We start from the raw sequence: 27,789 nt of genomic DNA on the forward strand, positions 1-27,789 counted from the left end.
TAATCACACATGGTAGTATGCTTAGTAGATTAAGGGGGTCTTATATTCAACTGAGAAGGTATTTTGTCAGATGAGTCTATAAATGTATAAAGCAAACATTTACATACAATTATAAACATAAAAATCTCTACATGTATTGTTTTTACACAATAGCTTTGAAAAAGGACCCGTAGCATGAGTGAAGTAAAATTCTCACATGAAGTAGGCGCTTGTCCCTGTGTATTTCAGCTGCAGAGTGTGGCTAAATAAATTATTATCTGACAGTTTTTCTTTTTGTATAAATTCAGTATTTTGATATTTATTTCTGTAGTGATGACTGCCATCATTTTGGACTAGAGGAGCCCAACTTCTCTCTGGCATACAGCATCTCTAAGGATATTGAGAGCTGTGCACAAATCTGGGCTCTTTATGAGGAATTCCAGCAAAGTCTCCAGGAAATGGCCAATGAAGATTGGATTTCTTACCGGTTTGATTCCTAAGCAATATTTATGTTCTTATTATTTGCTCATTTTTGGAGGAAGTGTGAGTTTTAATATGTGTCCATGCTCTTTTATAGGACTAAGACCTATCTGTTTGAGGAATTTTTGATGAATTGGCATGACAGACTGAGGAAAGTTGCAGAGCATTCAGTCATGACAGTGAAATTGCAGTCAGAAGTTGACAGATATAAAGTAAGACTGTTTCCTTTACTTGACACTTGAAAATGATATGTGGAGCCATGTTTATCTTTTTATTATTTACTGTTTGAACCATAATTTATTTTTCAATTAAATTTTTTCATTATATGAAAAAAGGGAAAATACATAAATTATAAAAGTTATAGATATAGCTCTGCTAATAGCTGGAAAGCAATGTAACTATGGATTTTTTTTGTTTTCTTGTTTCTTTTTATGTTTGTTTGTTTTATTTTTTTCTCAAGAGATAGGGTTTCTCTGTGTAGTCCTAGCTGTTCTGGAACTTACTCTGTAGACCAGACTGGCTTCAAACTTGGAGATCAGCCTGCTTCTGTGTGCTAAGTGCTGGAATTAAAGGTGTGTGACATACTGCCCAGCTATTTTTTGTTTTTGCATCAATAGGAATTATACATAGGGCTTTTTTGCAGTAGTGGAGATTAAGGCTAGGGCTAGACAAATGCTGAACCAACTGAGCTATATCCCCGTAGGATTTGTATTTGCTATTAGAGCGTTTATGTGTCCCAGAAAGCAGGGGTATATTCTCTCATGTTTTAAAATTTCTTAAACTACAAATGTAATGTGCATTTGTTTACAGTAATGTTTAATAACAAACTTTATATAATTCTATTTAAGACTTTGACTACAAGATTATTAAATAATTAAAAAAATAAAAAAATTAAAAAAGATTATTAAATAATTAATTAAAAATTACTTATGAAATTGCATTAATGTAAGTGTGAATAATTTGAATTTTGTGAATTTTGCACATGAACATATGTGTAAGTCTCTCATTTTCTTTTCTGATAGATTATAATTCCTATCTTGAAATATGTGAGAGGGGAGCATCTTTCTCCAGACCACTGGCTTGACCTTTTTCGTCTGCTTGGCCTTCCTCGAGGAACCAGTCTGGAGAAATTACTGTTTGGTGACCTGCTCCGAGTTGCTGATACAATTGTGGAGAAAGCCTCAGACCTTAAAGTGAGTCTTGGACTCAACTAGTCCTTTTTATTTAGCATCTGCTCTTCCTACAGAAGAGTGTTGTGTGTGTTGTTCCATTATTCATGGTTGGTAATGCAGTGTACTGCTGGGACCTGTTAGATGAGGTTATAGAAACCCTAGTAGTGGCGCCTGCTTACAGAAGGGAAAATGTGCACTATTAATACTTTGTTAGCGAAGGACGTCAGCCGCATAAAAAATGCTAGCAGAGAAGAATCATTTGACATTAAGTGTGCTCATGTCGCATGACATACTGTGACATACTGTGGGCAGAAGCTAGAGGACAAGAGGCCCTGCAGGTAAACTAGTAACCAGCTGGTTACCAACCTGGCGGGAAAATGTCTCAAGGAAAACTAGACTGCAGTTGTTGGGAAATATTCTTTCACACTGTGAACCCTGAGTTTGCATTTGCATTAATTAAATAAAATTAATCTTGCATCAGGAGGGTGACTTAGCAACTAGTTGACAGAAAGTAATCATAGAGCTTCAGAGGGCATCCAGGAGAGATAGAGAGACACTGGAGGGAGGGGTTTTGAATGGTGAGGATTTTTTTGTTTTGGTGGAGCAGGAGGATGTGTGTGTGTGTGTGTGTGTGTGTGTGTGTGTGTGTATGTTTTGGGAGATGCCAGCAAGGAGAGAAGATTAGGTAGTTGCTACTCAGCCTCTCTGAGCTCACAGGTTTTCACCCCAGCCTTTGAATCTCAAGTCTTATTTATAAATAGAATGGTAGAGATTTAGTTAAAACTATGCCTGCAGGTACGGAGTTTCCACCAGTCTGTGGCCTGAGCAGCCAGGCTGCTACAGGAGAAGCAGGCTGGTAACTGTGGAGTTGCAATTGCTATCTGAGATGTAACACCCAATTCTGTGTTACCCTCTCGGTACAGTTTGTGCACATCTGTACCTTACGCGAGTCGGGCAAAGGCCTGGAGATTGAAAGAAACACACAAGAGACCTGGGTCATTCAAAAGGAGATCAGCCGAATGCCACTTTATTCAGCTTTTTGCCAAATTAATATACTTTGACTGCTGCAAAAGGATTACCTCCCAGGCAGGGGGGAATCTGGCTACAGCTAATCAACAGCTAGGGCAGAGGAGCACAGGAGCAAACAGGATGCTTAGCCGGCTGGCCAGAAACTGTCCTAGAAATTTGCCCCAAGGAGCAAGGGTAGACCGGACTCTCCACTGAGATAGCAGTAGATTAGGGTGCAGCCCCTGTGCCTAAGATAAACAACACATAGACCGTCAGGAGCTGCATGTTGTGTTTTGTCCACTAGTGATAAAATAGGGTGCTTTTGATGCTTTATTATTTTATCTCCTATAAAAATGTAAGTCTTTATGTTTGCTACTAATCCTAGATCATGCCGTTAATCTGTGAGGTTGTGACAAGATTCCTGCACAGAGGAACCACATCTGGTGCAAAGAGTTTACAGGAAATTTTCCATAGTATTCTGATTGTTCTAGGTTCCCAAATTTTGGCCATTTTTTCTGCCAACTTTCAGTTGTGGATGTATGATTTTATTTTCCTTGTTTTATTTTTTAGTTGCATGTTCCTTGTTGTGTTCTAAGTGTGTGTTGTATGTGGGTGCCCATGCACATGCATGTGGAGGCAAGAAGCTGGAGCCAGGTGTCTTTCCACCTTACTCTGTGAGGCAAGGTCACTTGTTGAATGTGGAGCTTACCAGTGAGTAGGCTGGATCCTCCTGTCTGTGCAAACTGGTGCTGGTGTTACAAATGTGTGCTGCTGTGCCTGATCTTTATGTGGATGCTGGGCATTCAGAGTTGGCATTTTATCTGCTAAGCCCTAGTTCCCCTCCTCAGACTTGAACAGCATAAAGCAGGAGTTTATATATATTTGATCATGTGAACATGAATGCTTAACATCTAATATGCATGATATAGTATTCAGTTATTTTCTAGGATTATATGTAAAATGTATCTTACTTTTTCCTAATGGTGAAAATCCATATAATATACATATAAACATATGTATATATAAATATAAATACAGTTTATAAAACTGTATATGTGTGTGTGTATACATATATATGTATATGCTTGTTTTTGTTGTAGCACAGATTGAGACAATATAATGCAATCTTAGCTGGCCTTAAACTGTGCTACTGAAGAGGACATGGAATTCCTTGATATTCCTGCCTCCATCTCCTGAGGGCTAGGATTACAGACGTGGACCAATATACCACACTACAGTATATTTCTTATGATTTATTTATGGAATAATTAATTTTAAAATAACAAGTATTTATCTTTCTTGTTAATAGGATTTAAATAGTCGGGCACAAGGGGAAGTTACCATCAGAGAAGCTTTGCGTGAACTTGATCTGTGGGGAGTTGGAGCAGTGTTCTCCCTGACTGATTATGAAGACAGCCAGAATCGAACTATCAAGCTAATTAAAGACTGGAAAGATATTGTGAACCAGGTTGGAGATAACAGATGCCTTCTTCAGTCCTTAAAAGATTCTCCATATTACAAAGGATTTGAAGATAAAGTATCAATTTGGGAACGAAAACTTGCACAGTTAGATGAGTACCTGCAGAATTTAAATCATATTCAGAGAAAATGGGTGTACTTGGAGCCCATTTTTGGCCGTGGAGCTTTGCCTAAAGAACAGACACGCTTCAACAAAGTTGATGAAGATTTTAGGTCAGTACAGCTTTGTAGACATAGGCATATGGAGACATTCCTCACGCTGTGAAGTGCTCAGTATGAATGATTGCCTTCACATCCACGCATGGGCCCTGGGTGCTCTCCGTCTGTCCTGCAGTCAGCCTTCTGCAGTGCTGTTTCCTCTTCTGAAGCACTTTGGCATGCTCTGTGTCTTTGCCATCCTTCATTTATGTACTTATTTCCTGTGTGACAGGAAGCCTCCCTGAGTGCTGAGGAAGGCCTCTGTCATCTTCACAAGTGGTAGAATCTTTTCTTTTTGTTTGCTGAGATCTTGCATACAGGGACAGCTGATGCTTCTCTTCTGAGCTTTAACTCAGGTCTCAGGTGAACCTGGTCCTCCAGCTTACCCCCGGCACTGCTCACCAGTGCTCTTGTCGCCCTGCCTCAGCAAGTTCTGCCACCTGCTGTTGCCTGCACGACACACAGGCAGATTGTTGTCTTTCATTTTCCCCATCCCAAATTAGTTATTAAGTCTGTGTTCTCATCTCTATCTCTCACATAGATGCTGCATTAGCCTTCCAACTTGTTCTTCATGAAGTTTTTCATATGGTAGCAAGAATAATCATTTAAAATGAAGTTTCCTTGTTTTAATTTTTTTTTTTTTACTGTAATTGAACTTTTGTAATGTTGCACTAAGGAGAAAGCATGTGTGTCCCCTGCCATCTCCCCGGCCTCTTCTCCAGTGTCTTAGGTCCATGTAGTTGTTTCCCAGGACCTCAGTCATAAACTCTTCCTTTGTTCATTCATCATGCATATCTCAGCTTGGGTCACTTCCCGAAAGAAGACTGAAGTCAAAGGCTTCCTAGTGTCCTTCTGTGTTACTGGACCATTAGTTCTAGGACATAGAACTTAATATTTATTGAATGAATGACTGACTGAATGAATAAATGAAGATTTGTAATATTTGATGAAAAAAATTACAGTGACATTAATTTTCACATGGTTTATTAGAAGCATGTTAAGTTATTAATTATAAATGCTGTTCTTAATTTGAAACATGAAAATGCTTTCATTTAAGGCAGAAATCTTAACATAAATGTGAAAATAATTTTTATCTTGTAGATCAATAATGATGGACATCAAGAAAGACAATAGAGTGACCACACTGACTACTCATGCAGGAATCCGGAATTCTCTGCTGACAATACTTGATCAGCTTCAAAGATGTCAGAAATCCTTAAATGAATTTTTGGAGGCATGTCTGCTTATTTTAAGCTTTAGTAAATTGTGACTTATTCAATATTTTAATCATTGAAAAGAGAAAAACCTTTTTTCTTTTCTTTTTCATTAGGAAAAACGGTCAGCATTCCCAAGATTTTATTTTATTGGTGATGATGACTTGTTAGAAATCCTGGGCCAGTCCACTAACCCGTCAGTGATTCAGTCCCATCTGAAGAAGCTGTTTGCTGGTAGGGATCAGCATTCTGCAAACAAATACTGAGTTTTAACTGTTTTTCAGGCATAATTTTATGGCCTTCACAGTTTATACCCCCACCTTTCAGCAGTCGGTGAAGTTAGTAAGTTAGTAAGTACAATATGTACAGTGTGGTTCTGTGATGAACATAAGGGCAGTGCAATAACGATGTCTACGAGGGATGCAGCTCACTTCTGGGATGTCATGAACAAAATGACTAAATTGAAAGTTACATGTGTGAATTAGAAGAAAGGTCACTAGGCAGAGGGCAGAGGCTGTGCAAAGCCTGAAGGTAGAAGAGAAGGTTGAGGCTGAGGTGCTGGGGAATGAAAGACCATGGAGCTGAAATTGTCAGTGGACTGCTGTTGTCCACAGAGAGACTTGAAAGGCATTTATAGCTGGGAGTGATTTGTACAGTGGCAGTTATGCAATGTTTGTATAATGGTAATTGAAACGAACACGATGAAAACTTAGTGCCTCTTGTTTTCCTGAATTTGAGTCTCTTTGGCTCCAATGGTACTTTTGGAAATCAATAAGTTTCTTCAGAGAGTAATGACTGACTTTTTTTTCAGGTATTCTATTTGGAAAAGAGCTGTATTTCCAAATTAACTCTAAAAAGTAATTGCTTTTTTTTTTTTTTTAAAGAAAACCATTGACCATTTTTATTTATAGTCAGATCTGCAACTACAGCCAATGTATGTGCCTAGGCTATCTTACTATCATTTTTTAAAAAATAGAAACAGTCATCAAAAGTCTCCCAACCAAAAAGAAAGCCCAGGACCAGATGGTTTCAGCTCAGAATCCTACAAGATTTTCAAAGAAGAATTAATACCAAATACTCCTTAAATTGTTCCACACAATAGAAACAGGAGGAACATTGCTAAACTCTTTTTATGAGGCTACAAATACCCTGATAACAAACCGCATAAAGACATTACTAAGAAAGAGAATTACAGACCAATCTCACTCATGAACGTTGATGCAAAAATACTAAATAAAATACTGGCAAATCGAATCCAAGAACACATCAGAGCCATCATCCCCCATGATTAAGTTGGCTTCATCCCAGAGATGCAGGGATGGTTCAAAATATTTAAATCTGTCAACTTAATCCACCATATAAACAAACTGAAAAATAAAAACCACATGATCATCTCATTAGATGCCAAAAAAAGCTTTCAACAGAATACAGCATCCCTTCATGATAAAGGCCTTGGAGAAAGCAGGGATACAAGGAACACACGTAAACCTAATAAAGGCAATATACAGCAAGCTAACAGCCAACATCAAACTAAATGAAGATTCCACTGAAATCAGGAACAAGATGAGGTTGTCGACTCTCTCTATATCTATCCAATATAGTTTTTGAGGTTCTAACTAGAGCAATAAGACAACAAAAGGAGATCAATGGGATACAAATCAGAAAAGAAGTCAAATTCTCACTATTTGCTGAAGATATGATAGTTTAAAGCCAGCCTCCATGCTGCTGTTATCTAGTCTAGTAATGGGTGTGTGTCACCTGCTGCTGTTTCTAGTGTCTGTTGAAGCGCTCCAAAAACTGATAGATTTTCTATAATACCTTTAATTCTGTTCATCTCGGTGGAGTGTAGTAGGATTGTGTCTGCTCCTTTTCCCTATAATCTGACCATGTACTGTGCATCTGTGGCACCATTCTGGGCGAAATCGTTCCTCAAGTCTGACAGTTCCTGAGGATTATATGGTCTGGACTCTCTAATCTCTATCCCTGGATTCGGAGCAGAGCCATTCGGCGTAATTTATGGCATTTTGAATTTTGGTGCTTGTAACTACAGGGAAAGAGTAGGTGGAGTCCTTTTGGTGCTTGTAACTACAGGGAAAGAGTAGGTGGGGTCAGAGGGACTGGCCAGGTCTCTCTGTTTCCTCACCATGTTCATGGCTAGCCTTTTGCCCATCCGTCTTTATCAACATCTTGAACAATTTTCATTAGTATTGCTGGCACCTCCTTCCAAGGTGCATTTTCTATCACTGCAGTGACTGTATCTGGATCAGTTAGTTCTATTTTTACTTCGGTTGAGCTCATACCGATTCTATCCTTCACTGTTTTCGCTGTACTCATCCACCTGGGTTCTACCTGATCTGCAGGCTCCTTACCCGTTACTGGGGAGATATGCAGCCCCTTTAGTTTTTTAACTAGGTTCTTCATTTCCACACTATTCCTGCCAACCAGTATAGCACCTTAACCTCTCTCTTTCACCAGTACCAAGACCAATTGGAGATCTGCTGTGCCTTTATCAATTTTTCGAATTTAATGTCCGCCCTTCTCTCTATTCTTTTGGACAACCAGCGTCTCATTCCTTCTTCACTCTCCCTGGAATATCCTTCCTCCGGCCTTCCTTGCCTCAGGTTTAGCCCGCTCCTTACTGCTATGCAACTGACTAGCCCGCTCCTTACTGCATTGGTAGGAGACCGGCACCTGTCAGAGCAACGGTAGGAGTCTGGCACCTGTTGGGATCATGATAGGAGACTGGCGTCTGGCTAGAGTGCCTTTGGATGGATTCCTTCAGGGGTTTTCCTGGCGTTATCCACTGTGCATCCACCCGCTCTTCCTACTGGTGATGCCAGAGCAAATCTTAGCACTTCCCAGCAGTTGGCTTCGGGGCGTCGAGGTATATGCACAGGGCTTTTCGGATATGAGAGGCTTTTGATTTCAGGGAGAATTGGTCCCTATACTAGTAGTTCAGAGTTACCACCAGCAGAGGTCGCTCACTGCTAATCCTGCCAACTACGCCAACTGTCATGAGCTCTACTGAGTGGGCCTTCTGACCTCACTTAGAGGTCTGCAAGTGAATGACACTCAGAATAGCAGTTCTCTGCTTTGTGTGAACTACATTTATTGTATAGGCACTTCAAGGTCTTACAATTGTTCTGTCACAGCCAATAAGCAAGTATCTTCATCACAGGCAAGGGTATAATATCACACAAGCAATACCACACAAGCACGTATATATATCTAAATCCTAGGTAGGGCATTACTATATTCTATCTAATAAGGCACTGGGGTGTACAACCTGATGATGGTTTGTGGCTCTCGACGTAGACCTCTGGATCAGCAAGTCTTGATCCGCAGGCAAGAGCTTGTTCTCTGGCTCTTGGAAGATCTCTGGTCCAATGTCTCGTTGATTGATTGATTGATTGATTCTCGATGCTGTAGAGTTTTTCTGGCGCCTCTCCGACAGAGTCTCTAGCAGATCATCTTGAGAATGTCTTGTGGTCTTTTTGCCTGAGTTTATATACTATTCCTCAGCCTTACCTCACTCTTCCCTGCGTCACACTCCAGATTAACACTCCTGTCTGCCTATACGTCACTCTTAGCATCACTGCACACATGTCTGCTAGTGCCGTTTCTCCTGGACTTGCCCCAGACTTATCCTAACAGACTCATCTAGGTTTTGTCCTTACAGACTCATAACATAACCCCAAAAATTCTACCAAGGAACTTTTACAACTCATAAACACCTTTCAGTAATGGGACAGGATACAAGAGACTTTTTTTTTTTTAATTCAAAAAAAGTCAGTATCCCTCCTTTACACAGGTGATAAAAGGGCTGAGAAAGAAATCAGAGAAACATCACCCTTCACAATAGCCACAAGTAGCATAAAATATCTAGGAGTAATTATAACCAAACAAGTGGAAGACTTGTATGACAAGAACTTTAAATCTTTGAAGAAAGAAATTGAAGAAGACACCAGAAAGTGAAAAGATCTTCCATACTCTTTTGTAGGTAATTGCTGGAAGCAAAGACCTGTATTTTGAGATCTGTATTTTGTTTACAGCCATCTTAAGTTCACAAGTAAGATATTCACCTTTGCAGGGTAAGTCCCCTACAGAGGACATTAGCCTAGTGAGACCTGCAGGCACCAGGCTTTTAGGAAACATTAGCATTTCCTTTGTTAGTCAACAGTTACTGACCCTCAATATTTACCTCTCAGCTAGGGATTACTCCAAGCCTGAATTCCAGCAGACCTGACACCCCTTCCCTCCCAGATTGCCCCATTGCTGTATAACAGCCTCAGAGGCTTGATCAGAAATACTGTCTTGCTGTCATTCTTCGTGTCTCTCGCCCCTCCATTCCTTTTCCCTAGGTTTATCAGGGACCACCGTTCATATCCCACTGGCCAGGATAAAAAATGGCAATCCTACCAGAAGCAATCTACAGATTCCCAGCAAAATTCTTCACTGACCTTGAAAGAACAGTACTCAACTTCATATGGAAGTGTAAAAACCCCAGAATAGCCAAAACAATTCTGTACAATAAAATAACTTCTAGAGGCATCACAATCCCTGATTTCAAAGCCTACTACAGAGCTACAGTACTAAAAACAGCCTGGTATTGGCATAAAAACAGACAGGAAAACCAATGGAGCCAAATCAAAGACCCGGGTATTAATCCACACACCTTCAAGCAACTGATTTTTGACAAAGAAGCAAAAAAATACCAAATGGAAAAAAGAGAGCATATTTAACAAATGGTGCTGGCATAACTGGATATCAACATGTAGAAGAATGAAAATCCATATTTATCACCATGCACAAAACGCAAATCCAAATGGATCAAAGACCTCAACATAAAGCCAGCCACACTGAACCTTATAGAAGAGAAAGTGGGAAGTGCACTTGAATGCATTGTCATTATAGACTGCTTCCTAAATATAACCCCAGCAGCACAGACACTGAGAGAAACAATAAATGGGACCTCCAGAAACTGAAAAGTTTCTGTAAAGCAAAGGACACGGTCAACAAGACAAAACGACAGCCTACAGAATGGGAAAAGATCTTCACCAACCCAACATCAGAGGTATGATCTCCACAATATACAAAGAACTCAAGAAGTTAGTCATCTAAAGAACACATAATCCAATAAAAAAAAAAATGGAATACAGACCCAAACAAAAAACTCTCAACAGAGGAATCTAAAATGGCTGACAGACACTTAAGGAAATGTTCAGCATCCTTAGTCATCAGAGAAATACAAATCAAGACAACTCTGAGATTGCATCTTACACCTGAAAGAATGGCCAAGATCAACAACACTGATTGAAATGTCTGATGCGAGTGAGAAAAGGACACAAGACAAAAACAAACCCATTTAGTAGTTTATTAAAGAAGAGGGATGTGCTCATGGGCCCCAGGAAATGGTGTGCAGTGTGTGGGGGGGAGAGGGGTAAAGATGGCACGTCCAGCTTTTAAAGGCTTTCTAGCACATGCGTGTGTATGTGAAGGCGTGCCTACATCAGACGCTGATGACGGGCGACCCCTATGCCTTGTACATGTGCACAGGGGTTTTGCGTGAGCACGTCAGACGCTGATGACACAGATGGTGGGCGACCCACGCATGAGCACATGGGGTTAGTTGAGTCGAGGGTGGAGGTAACCACACATGCGTGCATGTGTGTCAGGTGGGCCCTTTGTTCCCAAGGGTCCGCCCACATGTGCCTGCCTTAGGACCCAGAAGTGCAGCCGTACAGGTGGCTGAATAATTACACTGATGACAACTGATGCTGGAGAGGTTGTGGGGAAAAGGGAACACTTCTGTGCAAGGTGGTACAGCCCCCTTTGGATATCAGTATGGCAATTTCTCAGAAAATTAGGAAACAACCTTCCTCAAGACCCAGCAATACACTTTTGGGTATATATCCAAAGGAGGCTCAATTGTGTCACAGGGACATGTGCTCAGCTATATTCATAGCAGCTTTGTTTGTCATAGCCAGAACCTGGAAACAACCTAAATGCCCCTCGACTGAATAATGAATAAGAAAAATGTGGTATATTTACACAAAGGAGTACTACACAGTGGAAAAAAAATCACATCTTAAAATTTGCAGGCAAATGGATGGAGCTCGAAAGCATCATACTGAGTTAGGTAACCCAGACCCAGAAAGACAATTATCATATTTATTCACTTGTAAGTGGTTTTTAAACATAAAGCAAAGAAAACCAGCCCACAAATCACAATCCCAGAGAACCTAGACAACAATGAGGACCCTAAGAGAGACATACATGGGAAATAGAAAAAGACAAGATCTCCTGAGTAAATTCGAAGCATGGGGACCGTGGGAGAGGGTTGAAGGGGAGGGGAGAGGAAGAGAGGGAAGCAGAGAAAAATGTAGAGCTCAATAAAAATCAATAAATAAAAAAATCCAAACCAAAAAAAATAAAAGGTTTTATTGAAACATGATCATGTATGTTAGCTTTCCATATTGGTTATAGTTGCTTTTGTGTTCTGAATTCTGATTTGTCATTGATAGAGAACCTGGCCCATGGAACCTCAAATACTGTACCTTCTTTTTTATGATATAGTTTCCAGTGCTTGTAACCTGAAACTGTAGGCATGTCTCTGTGTACTCACTGTACTTGTGTAGCCACCACTTTAAGATATATAACCTTTTCATGAGCCCAGAGAATTCCCTCATGTTATCAATCTTCTTCCCATTCCACTGCCCAGACAGCCACTGATCCCATTTGTACAGACCAGTTTCTGACATTTCAAGGACTTTGTGTAGTAGAATCATCTCTATGTCTCCCCCACCCCCTTTAGGATGATATTCATATGTGTGATGCATTAGATAAAAGCCAGAAAAAAGTTCAGGTCCTGGAATCTTGCTGCACAGCTGTTGGTGATGTGTACCTTAGGTGCTCATTAATAGGTAGTGTTTTTGGTTTAGAATAATGATTATACCATACCTAGGGCTGCTGAACACAGTATAGTTGGGCTGATGCCACAGGTTAGCCAGGGTCATGGTGATGTCTTTATCTATTTTCTCAGTGGCTTTGGAGTTGTTTGTATTTTGTCTGGTCACCTCATGACATAAACTGACATAAATAAACTGACATAAATAAAACTATTTCCTGATAATGAATTTATCTGTTTACTGTTTGCACTTTTAGATTATTTCAGTTTTGGGTTAAGATAAATAAAACCATTGCTAACTTTCATATATTTTTTGGATATATATTTTAAAAAGTATCTAAACATTTAGTTAAGGTAAATGTTTATTTAGGCTTTGTGTGAAACTTTCTTGTCATAGTCCAAAGAGATTGTGATGTTCTAGTACACTGCCAAGAATGTATGAGAGTTAAGTGTTCTGATGCATTACTGTGTGCTAGTTGATTAGAATGCCTTTCTTCCTGGAAAATGATGAAATTTAATGACTAAACTTACATACAAGCCAGGTATCTATATCAATAGTAGAACCATCAGTAAATGTTGTTATGGTTAGATGTTAATATAATATTTAAAATTAGTAATGAGAATAGCCAATGACAGTATTTTTCCTTACTTCCCTTCACTATTAACACATTTAATACAAGGGCTACTACTATATATGTTATGTCATGTACATTATAATCCTCTTGTGTCTGAGTATATAGTATATGTGGGGTGTGAGTGTAGGTAGCAATGCATCCTTATCCTTTAATTCTTTGTCTTTACATTGCTGTTTTCAATTAAGTTATTGTGTGTGCGGTGCTGGGGGTGTAATCCAGAGCCCTGTGCTTGATGGGATAGCACTGTGCGCCCAACTGTACCCTGAGCCCAAAGTGTTGCTTTTGTGTTGTAGGCATTAACAGTGTGTGCTTTGATGAGGAGTCCAGACATATAACTGCAATGAAGTCGCTGGAGGGAGAAGTTGTGCCTTTTAAGAACAAAGTTCTCCTGTCCAATAATGTGGAGGTGAGCAGCCGAGTCCACGGAGTGAGCCGTATGAAATTCGTATCTGTTCACTGAGTCTTCAAAATATGTTTGTCTTATGAAGTCCCAAAAGTTGTGGTATTAAAAAGATTGGATATTTAGTTTTTGAAATACAGCATTTAATTTTATAAAGAACTTTAGTTCTGGAGTAGAAAGTACTAAAAGTCCTTGCATCTGAATCTTTGTGTCAGTTCTGTGGCACAAAGGAAATGGGATCTTAGCTGTTGCTGCAAAGACATTCTTTTGAAAGTTAATGCAATACTTGGCTTTAAATGCACGAGTCAGTTTGTAAAACATTTATTAAGTCTTCGGGATTTTTATTTATTATGAGTTTTGTGAGATGATTTGAAGCAGTTGCTGTATCACTTTGATTGGTAGTGAGTCAGGCTCAGACTCAGCTCCTATTGGATTTCAAGCATTTCAGCGTTGGTTATGAGTTCAGTGTTTTTCTTTCCCTCAGTTGGCTGAGTGGAGGGAGGGAGGAGCTTAGGATCTAAGATATGAACTAGATCAGTAAGGCAGTACAGTGGAAGTCGAGGTTCTGGAAACTTTTGTGATTAGCAGAAGAACTCTCTGTGGCCTACAATGAGAGATTCCCGTTTTGCATACAGGATCTTGTGAAGCTTTAGCTTGCGTGGTCCTCATGTGCACCAGGTTGGACTCATGTCAGCCCCCTGCCTCACACTCTTGAGCAAACTACCACACCAAGCTTCAGGTTTTCAGCTTTTAGCTTTGGTGGCTTTGAACTGTGTTCAGTACTGGCAAGTGCTTACAGATGAGTGAAAACTGGAGCTTAGAGCAAACTTAGGAAAGGATGAAGAGCTACAACTGTAGTTTTCATGCATATATTTCTGTGTATGGTAAACTGTTCAGTAGTGATTGATAGTGTTATTCTTCGTAGCTATTGTTATTTAGCTGTGTATGTGTGTGGGAATGTAGTGGGCAGTGCTAAGAAACAAACTAGGGCTTTGTGCGTGCTAGGCATGGTTCTGTCACCAAGTTACACACCTGCTAGCTTACATTTTATCATGTTACCTATAATCAAGTGAGCAGATAAAGGTATTATTGGGACATTGAAGCAAAATCAGCATAAAAGTCCTGTAGTATGTTCACCCTAATGAATCTCTCCTTTAGTATATTTTCCTAATGACAAACCCCTTCTGTGGCTGAACTTTCCTGATCTCTAGAATACCAGAAGGCTCAGCTAGCTGTTTACCTGGGACTATATAGGTTTGTCGTAATAATGAATTGGTGAGGTCCCTTTGGGCACAGGTTTCTATATCAGACCAGTCAGTGGTACTCAGTATTGGCCCCCAGTGTGCGTGTTCACACTCAACATTGTCTCAAGAGGTAAAAAGATACAACAACAACAACAAAACTATTTAAATAATAATGATCCAGCACATAGTGCATCTGCGGAGTGTGGTCTCCAAGAATTCACATCCCGTCTTTGCTGAAGGTATGTGGTTGGGCAGAGAATGTATTTATTTCATGACTCATCCTTGCTGTTTTCTCCGTTCACTGTCAGGCATGGTTGAATGATTTGGCTTTGGAAATGAAGCAAACTTTGAAACAGTTGTTGAAAGAGTGTGTTACTGCTGGGAGGAGTTCACAGGGTGCTATCGACCCGTCTCTGTTCCCTTCCCAGGTGAGGGCACTCTGCTGGGGTATGCTAGGCACGGGCCAGCTGCTTCAGATAACTTTTACTTATATCCTTTGTCCAGTACTTACCAACAATATATATTCTTTCACATACTCATGTCGTCTTCCCTCAGCCCTGAAGGGAGGATGAAACTACAACAGCAGGCTATTTGCAGGCTCCATCAGTTCCTGGGGGAAATTTAGGGGGAGGGAATTGGGCAGAAGCTGATGTTCTGCCTCCTGGTCACTGAAGAGGAGGGTTTGTACCACGGCTGTCCCATCTCTCTGCCCTTCTCATGGGGTCATCTCAGATGCTGGAGCTGGGAGGAACTTAGATGAAATACAGTAACACTGACCTAGAATACTGGCCAGGAGTCTCAAAGCCAGGCCTCATGGTGGGTTATAGAGATGGCTGCAAATCAGCGTTAACAACAGTGCATCCCTGCAGCACTGGATTCTAGATACGATACCTTATCTTCCTTGTTCTTGGCTGTAGAGTGATGGAGTACTAATAATGATTGGGTTCAGGGTGCTGCTTTGTTTAGGATTTAGCCAGATCAATGTTAACAGATGTAGGCCCTTAGTGGTTTAGCTCTTAGGTAAGCATTGAAATGTGTGTTAGTTCTTACAGAACTATGTATTCAACATCTTGCCACCAAGCTTGATGTTTTGAGTTTGATTCCTGCAGCCCACAGGGTGGAGGGGAGGCACTAACTTGTGGGAGCTATCTTCTGAACTCACACATGTGCTGTGATGCACATGTATGAAAGGGTATGCGCAGTACTTTTTTTTTTTTATTTAACGGAATGGAAGTTGTGGTAGAGGATCTGATTCTGGCCCCTCCCAATCCAAACAGCTCTCAGGGGTTTTCCCTGAGAGGGTGAAAACAGTGATACTGGGATACGATTTCATGTGTAACTAAAATCATTTCTCCAAAAATCTTTTAATATTGTTTGAATCTAGTCTTTGTCTTTACTTTTTAGAATTCTGGAACTGGTGCTGAGGTAGAGTTTGAAAACTAGGAAGTTTTTAAGGTTTTTAGTAATAGTTTAAAGAAAAACGAGGATGTATGTGTTAAGGGCCAATACCTGTAATATGTGTGCACTAGTAATCTCATGGAAGCCCAGAATACAAAATGACTTAGCTCTGTTTTAAGTCCTGAACTGCCTGAACTTATCTAAAATTTCAGTGAAACCAGGATACCATTTCATGTGGAAAACTTTTTCCTTGGGTAAATTTTAGCTATTAATTTAAAATTATACTATTCCTATCATTCTTTATATTATAATATGAAGATGGAAGATGATAGCCAGCTCATGTTGACTTTTAATCATCTTGTGTTTTGTTTAGTAACATTGGTATGTGTAATATAGGGCAAAGATGCATTGGCAGAACTTTATACACATGAAGAGTAATTTTTCTTGTTCTGTAACAGATACTGTGCTTGGCAGAGCAGATTAAGTTTACTGAAGATGTAGAAAATGCCATTAAAGACCACAGCCTCCACCAGATTGAAACACAACTGGTAGCTAAACTAGAGCGCTATACCAGTGTTGACACAAGTTCCGAGGACCCAGGGAACTCAGGTATGGAGACTGAACTTTCTCTTGGTGTCTGTCATGAGTGCTTTGCACTTACCACTCCGTCCTCCAGTGACTTACAGTATACTAAGTCTCCCTTCTCTTGCCCCTTTCCTTTCCTTTCCTTTCCTTTCCTTTCCTTTCCTTTCCTTTCCTTTCCTTTCCTTTCCTTTCCTTTCCTTTCCTTTCCTTTCCTTTTTCTCTGTCTTTGTTTCTTCTTTTCTTGTTTTTTTGAGATAGGGTTTCTCTATACAGCCTTGGCTTTTCTGGGAATTGTTCTGTAGACCAGTCTGTCTTCAAACACAGGCATCTGCTTGCTTTGGCCTCTCAAGTGCTGGGATTAAAGGTGTGCCACAATGTCTGGCTTATACGTTTTATCTCGTACTCAAAATCAGTATGTTCTACTTGAGGTGAAAAGTTGAGCTTTGCCCGTATAAGTTTCTTTATCCCTCTCTCAGGTTACTTTTATATACACGGACACTCCATGAGATTTTAGTTTTTGATTTACTCTCAGATGCAGTTTAAAGAGTTGAGAGGAAAAAAACTAATGGACTCAAAAGATATAGCTCAGTGCGTGCTCCAGGCTTCCTTCTGGTGCTATTTTTCCCATCTCAGTAACTGTTAACTGTTGACATAGAGTAGTGTGCATCCTCCTAAGAATGCCCTCTTCCACCTTTATGAGGGGTATTTCATTGGTTGTTATGGGTTAGCACTTCATTTCTTCCAACATCCTGAAGTACCATCAATTCATTTTAGTTTCACTTTGTGTTTTCTGACGAGTGATGTCAACTGTCTATAAACAGTGTTCTTATATATAATATATTTATTACATATGTTAAAGCAAATATTTTTATAAGAAGGGGAATGTGTTGGGAGATGGGAGATGGGTTGGAGAGATGGAGAGTGAATTGGAAGGAGCTGGAGGAGCAGCAAGGGTAGATATAATCAAAACATTATAGTAAATTCTAAAAGATTTAATAAAAGTATTATATGCATTTAAATTGCAGTTAGAGAAAATCTGGTTTATAGTTTTCATCTATAAAATTTCTATCTATTTCTTCATGTATTGTTTTCTTTGTTGACATTGTTCCCATTCATTTCCGAAGTGCTGGTTATCTTCTGGAGTGTGGTGTTGTTTGAGGCAAAGCCTCATGTAAGCAGATGAGCCCACTGAGTGCTGGATCATACAGTGCGTCCTCACCCCCAGCTTGGTGGGGCACTGTTTAAACTGTGGTTAAAGTCTTGCATAGCTGTTTCTGATTGCTGCGTGGTGGCACTGGTGCCAGGCAGTTGTCTGTTTCTATGTAGACTCAAATGGTTGGCTTCTGTGAGTGTTAAATAATTGTGAAATGTGTCCTGGTCATATCTGTTATGAGTGTCTGCGTCTTGCTTGACTCATAGGTGCAAGTGGACATTTTTGATTGAGTGACATGAGTCACAAGGCCTGGGCTGTGGCTCCTGCAGTGCCAGTGTCTCTCCAGACTCTGCTGTTTGGCTCCAGCCCATGTGTGGTATGTGTGTGATTGCCAGTGGCAGTTCCTGAAGTGTCTGTTGCCTCTTGGCAGCGTGGACTTTATGAGCAAATCCGTGTCCTCTCCTCTGTTGTATACTAGGCATTCTCTACATTCCTTTGGGTCCTGTGGCCTGGAAGTTCCATTTCTGTTTGTTTATGCTCTTGTGTGTTCCGAATGCATCTGTTGGCTGTGCTACTAATGAGAGAACAGAGGACAGTGAATAAGTGGGGTTTGCCTTTTTCTCTTGGATTTTCTTTTTGAGAAAATAAATCCTTTTCTCAAGGATTTCTTCTCAAATTTTGGGGGATGATACCTTCTTACTGAACTTTTAAGTCTTTCTGAGTCCTTCATGTCAGTGTTTTATGTGTCCTGAGACATTTCCTGCCTCTCAGACTTTAGCTAGAGGCCTGCGAGAGCTCTGTTTTGTCCCAGGCTCAGCTTCTGACTTTACGGCCTGGGACTCAGGATAACAAAGACTGTAGCTTTCCTGTGGGCATTTCAGCAGTTGTGACTCGGGCTCTCACCCCTAGTTTGCCTGCTCTTTACTTTTGAGCCATGAGAGCCATTGAATGCAGGGTTTTTGCTTTTATTTAGAAAAGGACAGGGTGTGCTTCCTTTCTTGGGTTCCCCCATCTTACTGAATTTTATGCCTTTTGCAGTTTTGCTATTTCTTGTTGACTGTCGGTTTTATATGACTCATGTTATCACCATATTGCAGTGAATCTTGAAATCACCGTTTAGAGTCTTTGACATAGCACATGTGCACAGGATGCAACTCTCACTAACATTGTGCCTTTTTTTTTAATGTGTAGAATCAGGCATTCTGGAGCTTAAGCTTAAAGCACTAATTCTTGATATTATTCATAATATTGATATTGTGAAGCAATTAAACCAAGTTCAAGTTCATACAACTGATGACTGGGCTTGGAAGAAACAAGTTAGATTCTATATGAAAAGTGACCATACATGTTATGTTCAAATGGTGGATTCTGAACTTCAGTATACATACGAGTACCAGGTAAGACACTTGGTAGAAGCATTTGATTTTTGGGGGCAGGGAGGGCGGGGGAGCAGAAACTGTTTAAAGGCGATTGCTACTGGAAGACATAATTACTTCTATTTCAGTATGTTTTTGACTGTCTTTTGTTTCAGAATTTGCAAGGTTCTGTAAAAGAAGAAGTGAAACATTATTCTACTTACAAAAATTTTCACATTGCCTTTGTTGAGATGATTGCTTCCCACGAGGAGCATTCACGTTGAAGTTGAGATTATCTTTAACTCCAGAGAGTTGTACATAGACAGCTCCAGTGGAGCAGGGGAGCTTGTGTCTTGTCACAGTGCTGTCACTATAAATGGGATAGGATGTGTTACCTGATTGTTTCAGTTGGCAAGGAAAAGATTTTTTTCAGATAAATAATCTAATGCATATAATTTGTTCTAAAAAATCCAATTGTATCCTTTCTCCCATTTTCTATCAAAATGACGCAGCCATTGGAGTAATCGTGTTGGGCAGCAGTTAGTTGGCCTCCTGCAAGGAAATGGTGACACATCCTACATGTGACTGGAGGAGCTGGAGTGTCTTCTTCCTATAGCATAGAAAACTTGAGAATCACTTTCTAAATTAATCATTGAGAATTTTAAAGTTTATTTTTACTTTGGGGCCCCAGGAAGTAAGTTATGTGAGTTAACAAGTATGAAGTGGCATGTTAGCTGCATAATACATATTTGGATGTTTGTCCTTAGCATTGTCTTGTGCCCTCATTAAGAATGAAAGAGACTATTTGGAAACTTGACCGTGGTCAAGTCTTCCAGGCCACGATAAGACATAATACTTGTTTTATTCCAGGTTCTGCTTTTTGAATTTATTAACTAAGAAAAGTTTTGAATGTCTTCTGTGTTAAACAGTTAAACCTGTTTGTTGCATATGACGCTTTTTACCTTGGGTGGAATAGAACATGAGTGGGCTAACGGCATGCTTCCCTTATGCAGGGTAACACTCCCAAGCTGGTTTATACACCATTGACAGACAAATGCTACCTAACTCTGACTCAAGCCATGAAGATGGGACTTGGAGGGAATCCCTATGGACCTGCTGGAACTGGGAAAACTGAGTCGGTGAAGGCGCTAGGCGGACTTCTTGGGAGACAAGTTTTAGTTTTTAATTGTGACGAGGTACAAACAATAAGTGTGAAAACATACTGCTAAATGTTTGGGTTATTTTTCTTGTGCATTCATATGGAAGATTTTGTTTTCAAATCGCTGACTGACTAATGGTGATATCTTGCTTTATTGTCTCTGAAGACCACGAACTCCTGGGACTATGTAGTCCCATTATCTCAAATGTCAGCTTTGTAAGCATACATTACCACATTCAATTTAAAATCATCCTAGTTTTAATCAATTAAACACAAAAATTGGTTTGAATTGACACAGTGTTGCAAGATTGTACATAGTACATTTCTCAAACTTTACTAAGGAAAATTACTGTGAAGAAACATTTTAAAATGTGTAATGAATGTTTGTTGTTGGGGACCACAAGCATTATACTGTAAAAGTACAGCTGATTGTTGCAGGGAGACCACTTGGCCGTTCTGACTGCTCGTTAGCTCAGACCTGAAATAACCATACAGAAACTGTATTAATTAAATCACTGCTTGACCCATTAGCTCTAGTTTCTTATTGGCTAACTCTTACATATTAATTTAACCCATCTCCATTGTTGTATATTTTACCATGAGTCTTGTAGCCTACCAGCAAGGTTTCACCATGTCTGTCTCTGGCGGTGGCTCCATGGCTTCTCTCTGACTCTGCCTTCTTCCTCCCAGCTTTAGTTTAGTTTTCCTCACCTAGCTCTGCTCTACCCTATCACAGACCTAAGACAGTTTTTCTTATTCATTAATGGTAATCACAGCGTACAGAGAATTCCACATCAGCTGTATATTCCCACAGGAGTATATTCTGGTGGAGAACCTTGATTTGTAGAGCTTTGGGATCACTGTCTTTTGAATAGTCCTGTCAATTCTGTAAAAATCTTGTGAAGCCATAGTCTTCCTCCTTCTCATAGTGGGATTCATCCCAAAATACCTCAGCAGTGTATAAATCATTGAGCAATAGTTAGATGACCCTCCCCATACTGTGGGGCTCTGGTGTGAAAGTATTCACTCAAAGAAACCTTAGTTCTTATAGTCAAATCCACATAAAACTACCCCATCCCCCTAATTGCCCTTTATGACAGGTCATCGGACAAGAAAGAGTTTTGCAAATAACCACTTAAGAACCTTAAAAGACAGGCACTGAGTAGAAAAGACAGCATGTTTACTCTTGCTGATAAACAGGTCTGGGCAACCCTGAACTCTCCAGCAGCAGACTCAGGAAAGCGATATCTACTGACCTTTGCTCTACTCTAACAAGTTATTAATTACTATTCTGTATTTACCTCTGCCTGGTTTCATTGAAACAAGATCTTAGTTTAAAATATTAACTGTTTGTGTCTTTACCTATAGAAATACAGGAAAAGAAGCTTGGGTTGCTAAACCAGCCCCTGACAAAGGAATTCCTTCTCACCTGGGTGCCAGAGGATACAACATTCTCACAGCAATGTTGGCCCCTGTTGGGTGGGGCACAAGTACCATCTGTTTTCCTTCCATAGGGTATGCTGGTTACCATGGTCACCACAAAGACTGTGTTCCCAGCTGCTGTGGAAGTGCTCAGAGAGTGCACAACACTGTAGTGTTTTTCTTAGCTAACCACACAAATGTAGTTAATGCACAAATTCTCCTTTTCTCATAGATTCTATACTGATTTCTAGCCCCATCCTTAACTAATCCTGGTATCTACAGGAGAGATTCACAGCCCCGTCTCACCCCCCAGACAGTAGTAAGACAACTGGCGCCTACTTTATCCATCTTGTTAGCCCTAAGAAATGCATGCTTGGTATCATTTTTAGTTACCAGAGAATTGTTAATTATGTCTCTGTGTGAACTAAAAGCCTTGTGGGATGAGAGTACAGTAAAGAACATCGAGAGAGCATTGGAGAGCACACAGGAAGAATAAATGGGGCATAATGAAAAGATTCATGGGAGCTAATTTATTTCATTTACTCTCAGCTCTTTTTAGCCAGTTTTCACCTGCTATAGCGGTCCTTCTGATGCTATAGCGGCCCTTCTGTTGCTATAGCGGTCCTTCTGTTGCTATAGTGGTCCTTCTGATGCTATAGCGGTCCTTCTGATGCTATAGCGGTTCTTCTGAGTCCTGAGAGGTTTAAGGAGCCTGGCACCCCAACATAAACTTCCAAAGTTTGTACTACACTGGAGAAAAATATTGTTTAGTAAGGATAATTCTCAATTAGAAAAACGAAACAAAAAAACAGCTAAATACATCTTAGTGTTTTCAAATCATTTTGTGTGTGTTGTGTGTTGGGGGGTTTACTTTGACTTAAAAATGATTGAAGTGGGCCGAGTGTTGATGGTGCACACCTTTGATCCTAGACAAAAAACAGACTGAAATGAATTCTTGTCTTTGTTTAAAGAACACTGTCCTTGAAACTGCTCTGAAGTTGAAGGAGTAGTTTCTTAATCTTCTCCCCACTTCTAGACTTTCTTTGACATAGGATCTCTCGATGTAGCCCAGGTTGGACTAGCACTCACTGTTCCTGTCCCTTTCTCCAAGAGCCAGGTTGCAGGCATGCACCACTATTCTTCCCTTATTTTTTTTTTTAAAAAAAGAAAGGAGATGTTGATGGGTAAAATTATTAGTTAATCTGTTTATCTGCACAAAATATCAACTTATTACTAGCACTAGAGAATTTCATCATTTTAAAATGAAAATTATTTTTATCTTTTCAGGGCATTGATGTGAAGTCAATGGGGCGAATCTTTGTTGGTTTGGTGAAGTGTGGGGCGTGGGGTTGCTTTGATGAGTTCAACAGACTGGAAGAAGCTGTACTGTCAGCTGTTTCCATGCAGATCCAGACCATTCAGGATGCTCTGAAGAATCACAGAACTGTCTGTGAGCTGCTTGGCAAAGAGGTAAGGGACACCTCCAGTGACTTGGCTTCCCTCCTGTGCTGGTCTCTGGGCATTGCTGCCTCTACTCTGTGACCTGTGTTTCTAGCCTTTTTATCTCTGAAATGGCACTCAGGTTTCTGAACTACCACAGTGTATATAGTGCTTTAATGTATTATCTCATTTAATACTCAGTACAGCCTTCAAATGCAAATACTCTATTTTATGGATGAAGAAACCAAGATTTGATAACAAGTGTAGGGATCTTTGATTCAAATCAAAGGTTGTCTAATTTTGAAAGCTATATTTGAATCATTATTTGTCATGAGTTCCAAAGACATACTGTGAGTAAATAGACATTGAAGCCAGTTATCTACTCTTAAACTTATGTTCTTTGAAAACTTATTATGAAGTAAATCCAGTATAATGCAGTGGATTCATGAACTGTTCATTATGTATTACATAAGGATGTGCTTAGTATATTGGAGGTTACTTTTGCTAAGATGTTGGATTTATGCATAGAATTGTATTTATGATAAAATTTCTCTCTTTAAAATCTTTGATGCCTATATTCTAAATTAATATTTCAGGTAGAAATAAATTCTAACTCTGGAATTTTTATCACCATGAATCCTGCTGGAAAAGGTTATGGCGGAAGACAAAAGCTTCCAGACAATCTCAAGCAGCTTTTCAGGCCAGTGGCGATGTCACGTCCAGACAATGATCTTATTGCAGAAGTGATTCTCTATTCAGAGGGCTTCAAAGATGCTAAAGAACTGGGCAGAAAATTGGTTGCTATTTTCAACCTATCTAGGTGGGTTTCCCATTTTAATATTCACATTTTGTGTTTCCCGTGATTGGTTTGTATTTTCATATTTTTCCAGTTTATATGGTGAGTTTGTTGGTCACTATAATAAATAATAAATAATATATAAATAATAAATATAAATCATAAGATATGATATATTTTATTCCAAGCCATAAGAAGACATCTGCATTAAAACAGTTCTTTTCTACATTATTTATTTATTTAGAAGACAGGGTTTCTGAGTGTAGCGCTGGCTGTCCTGGAACTCACTCTATAGACCATACTGCTCTCAAACTCAGAGATCCGCCTGCCTCTGCCTCCCTAGTGCTGGGATTGCAGGTGTGCGCTACCACACCTGACAATTTTTTTTTCTTAATTGTTGCTAACTTGATGTTTCTCTTCACAATGTTTATGTGGACTCTGACTAAGTGGTTCTTATTTCACCAGTTTCCCAGCTGACCCCTCAGAAGCTGCAGCTCTCCAGAGGATGTTTCCATGCTTTATTTCTAGTATTAGAGGTTAATTTTTATTTTCCTAGACAACCCAGAATTCTAGTGCATATCATTTAGTGGATTATAGAGAACCAGGATGGTATTAAAGAGGGGGAGTAGGCTGGGCAGGGGAAGCTTTTGTGAGGACAGGAATAGCTGCTTGCCCTTGTCTCTTCATGACAGGTTTACCTTGTTCCTTGTGATTCTCCCTTCATCTGCTTCCTGGAGTGATTATTTTGTGTAATTGATTTTCTTGTGTCAATTAATGAAATTCTAGTATTAATTTCTACAGCTCAGTCTACATTTCTTTGGAGTGGTGCTAAAAGTAATTTCTTGCAAAATTAACCTTTTGGCCATCTTTGCTTCAGGGAACTTTTGACACCCCAGCAACATTATGATTGGGGGTTGAGAGCTTTGAAGACTGTTCTCAGAGGAAGTGGGAATCTTCTGAGACAGCTGAAGAAAAATGGCACAAAACAGGATGGTATGATTAATTATCTAGTTAAAGTACTGAATTTTAAAAATATGCTTTGATTTAAAATAGTTTATATTACAGAAAGGTTGCAGATACCATGTAGAAAATTTTTGTAAACTTGCCTAGATTTCTCTATTTTTAACATCTTACAGTAGTGTGATGTACTTATATTTTTGTAAACTTGCGTAGATTTCTCTATTTTTTAACATCTTACAGTAGTGTGATGTACTTATATCAATTAATTGAGCGGTTTTGCTGCATTCTTTTTAACTTAAAGTTTATAAATTATTCTGATTTTTTTTCTAATTTTAACCTAATGTCCTACAAGAAAATTCAGGGATTGATTTATATAAAGTAGTAGTACATATAAATGTGTATAAAATAAAATAAATAAAATAAAAGTACATATAAATGTGTAAAAGAATAATCAAATGCACTTGCTTTCAAAATTGATGGTCATAGAATCAAAGGCTCTGACATATACCTGTAGTCTCAGAATTGAGGAAGCTCAGGCAGGAAGACTTGGTCCTAGGCCAGCATGGGAAACATGATGAGATCCTGCATCAAAATAAAGCAAACCCAATCCCAACGTCAAAGAAAGCATCTTCGAGTGGCTTGTTCATCCCCAGACTGTACAAAACCCTCAAAGTTTCTAGGAGTGTTCAGTGTTCATGGAGCATGAGCCTTTGTTAGCAGAGATGTTGGAAACACACCATGGTGTTTTTCTGCCAATAGACAAAGGAGTATATGCAATTGGATGAGGCTCTGAATGGGAAGAAGGAGGAAGAAGCAGTGCTGTTTGTCATGTACTGTCGTGAGGTGCGTGGCGTGGGATGCTGGCTTTCTTCCCTTGGTAAAGGGGACACTGGCTAGCCTTCTCTACTGTAAAATCATTATTTTCCCCTGTTCTCTGCTTTTTGGCTGTAAATCTTGTCACTGAGTTTATGTCACCCTCAAAGTGAGGTGTGGAGATTGATCTCTGCCTCTCAACCCTGGGCAGTAGCTGCGTCACTGCGGCTTCTTTAAAGGTTTTCCCCTTTCCTGCTCCCGGATAGCTCAGCTGTGCACATCAGCACGAGCTCAGACCACACTTGGCTCCTGGAAAGCCCTTGCTCTTTTCCATCCGCGCAGAATAAATGACTTTGTGTCCATGGATATATGCCTTTCAGAGAGGCTGAGTTTTCATGTTTTTCAGGTTGCTATTAAAAATTAAGTTACAAAACTATCAATCATAGTTGAAGGAGAACAAAAAGTATTTTACAATAAAAACAAATTTAAGCAATTTCTGTCCTGATCCAGCTCCACAGAAAGTGCTAGATGATAAACTTCAGCTTGAAGAAAGACTTGAGTAAGAGCATAGGAAAGGCTAGAAAATCTCTGGTTTGTGCTGAAGGTTCATGTCTTCAAAGAAGCAGTTACTTGAGCTCTGTTGCCAGAGTGACTTATTAAAGGTGGACAGTGTCTTGTGAAGATCTTAAATAGCTTCTACTTTTGATGGTTTGGAAGAAATATTCAAAATTCATATGTAGTAAATACAAGGGACTATGAGTTCAGTACTTGAACTAAATCAGGGATTGCCACTCTTCTTTCGCTCTACTTACTGATAGTCAGCCAGGGTAGGGGAGATGCCAGGAAACACAGATACAGTATCTTTGCCTTCATGTTTTTATTGCTTAGTCTGGAATAGCCTTAAAACTAAGAATATGCTAATAATGTGAGCATTTGCACTTAGCTAAAAAATGTTTTTTTGAGTCAGTTAAGATAAAGATTAATTAAAGATTACTGCTTAGAGTAGTGGTTCTCAACCTTTTTAATACTGTGACCCTTTAATATAATTCCTCATGTTGTGGTGAGCCTCAACCATAAAAATTTTTTTGTTAACTACTTCATAACTGTAAATTTGCTACTATTATAAATTGTAATATAAATATCTGTATTCTCTGATGGTCTTAGCTAACCCCTGTGAAAGGGTTGTACAACCACCACACAGGAGTTGTGACCTACAGGTTGAGAACTGCTAGCTAAATTGGAATGCTAATTGTAGTATTTATTTCCACGTCATTGTCTTAGAAACTTAATATTCTTGTATGTAAAACTAAAAAAATAATAATTATTTTTAAACTGCTTGAACATAAGAGGATCTTATTACATTAAAGGGAAAGTATTATCCAAATGAAAATCATATACATGAAAATTATGATTTTTAGTATGAATGTCTAATATAATTCAAATCTCACTATATCAGAATTTATTTCTTGGCAATTAAAACATAGAAAAGGAAGTGTAGTAGTTATGATTTACTGTTTCTAAATGTGTCTAACATGCTGTTTAACAATTAGTAATGATATCAAGGCTCTATCTTATTTAAAATGGTTTATCATCATTGAATTTATAATAAAAATAATTTTAAATTAAAACTTTTTCTATAGTTAATGAAAATCATATTGTGGTACAAGCACTGAGGCTTAATACAATGTCCAAATTCACATTTGCTGATTGCACCCGGTTTGATGCACTGATCAAGGATGTCTTCCCTGGGATTGACTTTAAAGAAGTGGAATACAGCGAACTGAGTGCCGCGTTAAAGCAAGTCTTTGAGGAGGCCAATTATGAAGTCATACCCAATCAGGTAACCTCAGGGATATTTGTCGTAGATTATTGTTCTTTCCTAGTTTATTCTGATTTACAGTCATCATCAGCCATCTTTCAGTTATTTTTCGTCTTTTAACTTTAATCTCACTTCAGGATGCTTCTTGGGTCTTCAAGTTCTGATTAGGGATC

The 27,789-nt window shown here is 39.3% G+C and overlaps 1 protein-coding gene across 2 annotated transcripts in view; it reads left to right on the forward strand.

Moving 5' to 3' along the window:
* Dync2h1 (dynein cytoplasmic 2 heavy chain 1) overlaps window positions 1-27,789 on the forward strand; it is a 215,906-nt gene that overhangs the window by 31,436 nt on the left and 156,681 nt on the right. For both annotated transcript variants that reach the window (XM_048429223.3, XM_048429224.3), the window contains exons 23-37: window positions 311-466; window positions 557-671; window positions 1,482-1,652; window positions 3,949-4,331; window positions 5,418-5,550; window positions 5,647-5,764; window positions 13,366-13,478; window positions 15,025-15,144; window positions 16,573-16,723; window positions 19,044-19,249; window positions 20,221-20,403; window positions 23,076-23,258; window positions 23,825-24,048; window positions 24,902-25,017; window positions 27,438-27,637. In XM_048429223.3, the coding sequence (XP_048285180.3) occupies window positions 311-466; window positions 557-671; window positions 1,482-1,652; window positions 3,949-4,331; window positions 5,418-5,550; window positions 5,647-5,764; window positions 13,366-13,478; window positions 15,025-15,144; window positions 16,573-16,723; window positions 19,044-19,249; window positions 20,221-20,403; window positions 23,076-23,258; window positions 23,825-24,048; window positions 24,902-25,017; window positions 27,438-27,637 (2,572 nt within the window). The remainder of the gene's footprint in view (window positions 1-310; window positions 467-556; window positions 672-1,481; window positions 1,653-3,948; window positions 4,332-5,417; window positions 5,551-5,646; window positions 5,765-13,365; window positions 13,479-15,024; window positions 15,145-16,572; window positions 16,724-19,043; window positions 19,250-20,220; window positions 20,404-23,075; window positions 23,259-23,824; window positions 24,049-24,901; window positions 25,018-27,437; window positions 27,638-27,789) is intronic.

Source organism: Myodes glareolus, chromosome 4, assembly GCF_982192425.1.
Source record: "Myodes glareolus chromosome 4, mMyoGla1.1, whole genome shotgun sequence".
NCBI lineage: Eukaryota > Metazoa > Chordata > Mammalia > Rodentia > Cricetidae > Myodes > Myodes glareolus.